The 4,681-nt window shown below is 39.8% G+C and overlaps 1 protein-coding gene across 1 annotated transcript; it reads left to right on the top strand.

Moving 5' to 3' along the window:
- The first annotated feature begins 1,536 nt into the window (after positions 1-1,536).
- LOC119533183 (disintegrin and metalloproteinase domain-containing protein 21-like) lies at positions 1,537-4,321 on the top strand. Its single transcript, XM_037835289.1, has one exon. The coding sequence runs from the start codon at positions 1,677-1,679 to the stop codon at positions 3,852-3,854; it is 2,178 nt and encodes a 725-aa protein (XP_037691217.1). The 5' UTR covers positions 1,537-1,676; the 3' UTR covers positions 3,855-4,321.
- The last annotated feature ends 360 nt before the right edge of the window (positions 4,322-4,681 follow it).

Below are 4,681 nucleotides of genomic sequence, written 5' to 3' on the forward strand. Positions count from 1 at the left end.
AATGGATGGTAAGAAAGAGCATTACAACATTCTAAAGGTGATTAATCCCACTAATGGAATGCTAGGGAGGGGGTGGAATGGGAAGATTTAGGCTGTATATATGTTTCCACAATTGAAAAAAAAAAAAAAAGACAGTCTAAATAGATAACAATTGAATGCCAAGGATGAACCTGGATGGGATTGGAGGATGGAGGACAGGAGGCTCAAAGGGACACAGTTGAGACATAAGGAAAAGGAAATATAGAATGTAAGCTTTGTATCATTGTTGAATCTCTTGTACTTCTTAGCTGTGCTTAATAGGATTGCATAAAAGAATGTTCTTGTTCATGGGAAGTGTATATGTGAATTACAGTGTTTGTTCAAGGATGTGTGCAGCTAGCTCTCATATGTTCAGAAGACAGAGCAATAGATGATGGATGATAGATAGGGAGGGAGGGAGGGAGGGAAAGAAATAGCGATGTGACAGCATGTTGAAGTTGGTGGACTGGGCTATTGGGGGAGGGGGGACAGGATATGATGGAGTTCTGTGTATGGAGTTAGTATTGTTTTTGCAACTGTTCCTATAGCTTTGAATTTATTTCAAAATAAAAAAAAATGTTGGTAAATATATTTAAGTAAACATTGGAACTTTTTCCTGGCAATCTTAACATACCAGGTACTCTGACGTCTTTGCTTCAACAAGATAGATTTCCTTTCCCCAAGGCCTTTAATCAATACTGATTCTCATTTTCTCTTCTGAAGGCCTTTCCTTGTCTTTGGTACTCTCCGACCTGTCAATTTCACAACTCTGCTTTCCTCAGATTTTCATGAATCTTTTTCCTCTTCTAAAAATTATAATCAAATATGAATACATTTTAAGTAGCGTTCATCTATAATCCGAGGCACTTCACACCCCTCTCCCTTTTTTCCATTTTTCATTGTACACAGAGCTCTTATAGGCATTATAGAAAATACTAAAAGGAGTTCAAACCATAAACCCTTCACTCAAGGACCTTGTAATTTAATAGGGTTATGGATGAAGGAGAATACAGGGAAAAGATAAGATAAACAAATAATGTGAGATAAAGAAAGACTAAAGCAAATCATAAGACCAATGTAAACTGATATAAGAATTGTTATGGTGGTTTTTTTATATCTCCAGGTTTGACAGTCAAAGGAGGCATTTTCAATAATTATACAAGGACAAGCATAAACCAATACTGACTTGGACAAATTGGGATATAGACTCACCCTACAAGACTCTTTAGTTCTGTTTTAACTTTTTGATATGGGTATTTTCATACCACACAAAGGATTGAGATAATTGTATAATGAATACCCAGTGCCCATTATCCAACTTCAATGATTATCAGCATATGGACAATATTGTTTTATCTATATTCCCACTAACTCTCCACCACTGTTTACTGAAAACAAATCCAAAGCATTTTCTTGATTCATCAATCACTTTTATTCTACTTGATTATTTCTCTTTCCTACTTCCCACTATAATCCCTACCCTTCTTTTTATTTTCACTTTCAGAGCTACAGCTTTGATGGTCCAACTTTGCCAGGACACAGATCCATAAAGTTCAGCTCTGCACACTGACCAGCTCAGAGGAGGAGACAGACCAGCAGTACCTCACGTCCTGCCGTTTTCTACTCTGGACCCACAACTCCATAATGGCAACTTCATAATGGTGGTGTGTGAGGCTATGGCATACACGAGAGCCTGTCTCCTGCTACTCTGGCTTGGGGTATTTCTGACCCTTTCTGGCCTTTCCCATTCTGGAGCCTCCCAACACCTCAGCTCCCCAGAAGTGGTCATTCCCTGGAAGGTGACCAACATGGGCAGAGGCATGAAAGCTCCAGGCTGGCTCTCCTATAGCCTGTGGTTTGGGGGCCAGAGACACATTGTCCACATGAGGGTGAAAAAGCTCTTAGTTTCACGAAACCTCCCAGTGTTCACCTACACAGAGCAGCTCACCCTCCTTGAGTATCAGCCCTTTGTCCAGAATGACTGCTACTATCATGGTTATGTGGAAGGGATCCCTGGATCCCTGGTTTCCCTCAGTAACTGTTCTGGGGGCTTTCGAGGAATGCTGCAGATAAATGACCTCACTTATGAAATCGAGCCCATAAGGCACTCTACCACATTTGAACACCTGGTTTATATGATAAACATTAATGAGACACAATTCCCTCCCAGGAGATGTGGCTTAACAGAAGAGGAAACAGCACACCAACAGTTGGAATTTCAAGAAGCTGAGAACTCAACTCTGAAAAAGAATTATATTAATGGCTGGTGGACACACTCCTGGTTTCTGGAACTGGCTGTGGTAGTAGACCATGGTTTCTTCATTTACTCCCAAAGCAACTTGTCAAAGGTGCAGGAGGATGTGTTTCTTGTTGTCAGTATGGTTGATTCCATTTATCAGCAGTTGAGTACTTTTGTGATTTTGATTGGGATTGAGATTTGGAATCAAGGAAATGTTTTTCCAATAACAAGCATAGAACAAGTTCTGGAAGATTTCTCTCACTGGAAACAAATCAGCCTTTCTCGGCTGCAGCATGATGCTGCACATCTTTTCATAAAAAATTCGTTTATAGATGTACTTGGTATAGCTTATGTTGCAGGAATATGTCATCCTCCCATTAATTGTGGAGTTAATAGTTACCAAGGAGATACATGGTCTCTCTTTGCCCTCACTGTGGCCCATGAATTAGGTCATACTTTGGGTATGAGGCATGATGAGAAGTTCTGCTTGTGTGCAGACAGCTACTGCATCATGAATGCTGTAAGAATGGCAGCAGAGAGATTCACCAATTGCAGTTATTCTGAATTTAGGAAAACCACTTTAAACCAGGGATCATGTCTACACAATCCTCCAAAACCAGGGGAATTCTTTATGCTGAAGCGTTGTGGGAATGGTGTGGTTGAAGAAGAAGAGGAGTGTGACTGTGGATCGATACAGCAGTGTGCAGAAGATCCCTGTTGTCTGTCAAACTGCACTCTGAGTCCTGGGTCTGCTTGTGCTTTTGGGCTTTGCTGCAAAGACTGCAAGTTCATGCGATCAGGGGAACTCTGTAGACAACAGGTCAATGAATGTGACCTTCCTGAATGGTGCAATGGAACATCTCATCAATGCCCAGAAGATGGATATGTGCAGGATGGGATCCCCTGTGGTAACAGTGCCTATTGCTATCAAAAGAGGTGTAATAACCCTGATGAACAATGTAGAGAGATTTTTGGCAAAAGTGCAAAAAGTGGATCTCAAAGTTGCTACAAAGAAATCAACTCCCAGGGAAACCATTTTGGCCATTGTGGTGTAAAAGGCATGACATACTTGAAATGTAATAACTCTAATATTTTTTGTGGGAGAATTCAGTGTGAAAACGTGGGAGAAATTCCACATCTGCAAGAGCCTTTTGCATTACAGCACACTCATATCAATGGTGTCACTTGCTGGGGTATCAACTTTCATTTAGGGTATCATTATCATATCAACATACCTGATGTTGGTGATGTGAAAGATGGCACAGTATGTGGTCCAGGAAAGATTTGCATACACAAGAAGTGTGTTAGTGTGTCTCTTTTGTCACAAGGCTGCCTGCCTGAGACCTGCAATATGAAAGGGGTTTGCAATAATAAGCATCATTGCCACTGTGGCTATGGGTGGTCCCCACCCTACTGCCTACACAGAGGCTATGGAGGTAGTATTGATAGCGGACCAGCATCTGCAACAAGAAGTATTTTCTTGCCACTAATTATAATTATTTTGTCTGTTTTGTTTTTACTGTTGGCTGTTGGGCTTTATAAGGATTTTCGAAAACATTCCCATCCCAAGGAGACTAAGGCTCACACTTCAGGTTAAGAAACTGTCCCTAATTTAATGTTCTATGCATTATTAAGCTGCAGTTGCTTGGCAGTAGATATGTTAACACATGCCTGGGGAGATGGTTTATAGAAAAACACAGGGATCTTCCTTTCTGTTATTATCAGAAGCATTGCCATTATGTAAAGGGAATTCTTAATGTCTTCCTATTTACTGTTCATTGTTTTAAGCAGCAAATAAAGCTCCATTTTCTCCCCTGAGTTAGTCTTTTTTGTGTTTCTTGAGCACAGATATAGCTCATGGGAAAGACAGGAGACAGACATTAGTGGACCCAAAGGTAAGTCTTGCCTCTACTGCCATTTACTAGTTTGGGAAAAGTACCTAAATTTTATGACATTCTGCTTCAAAATCTGAAAGGGAGGATGATAATAATAGTTCCCCCACTCAACTCCTGTGGTTTATTTTATATCCAAAAGAGAGAAAGAAAGAAATTCTTGTAAAGTGTAAAACGAATTGTTTAATAAAAACCCCTGATCCTATTCCCCATGTGCCTCTGAGTGATGATTGTCTTCTCAAACATTTTGCCTTAATTTGGCAGTTTGACTAAAATAAGTAAGTACTCTTGGAGTGTTTTCTTTGAACAGCAGAATATAAACTCGGTGAAGGCAGGATTGTTTTGGTTTATTTTGTTCTCTGTTGTATCCCCAGTATCTCAAACAGTGCCTCCCAACACAATAAATATTTGAATGAATGGATTTGAATGAAGTATTGAGTGCAGGCATAGTAATTAGGAGAAGTAAAAATAATATTTTGGTCTTCTTTTTAAAACTACTGATGCTCTTGGTCAAAATTCAACTTTGAATATT

Source organism: Choloepus didactylus, chromosome 4 (genome assembly GCF_015220235.1).
Source record: "Choloepus didactylus isolate mChoDid1 chromosome 4, mChoDid1.pri, whole genome shotgun sequence".
Taxonomy (NCBI): domain Eukaryota; kingdom Metazoa; phylum Chordata; class Mammalia; order Pilosa; family Megalonychidae; genus Choloepus; species Choloepus didactylus.

Coding starts and splice junctions, on each gene's coding strand:
- LOC119533183 (XM_037835289.1), top strand. CDS start 1,677: ATGGTGGTGTGTGAGGCTATGGCATACACGAGAGCCTGTCTCCTGCTA.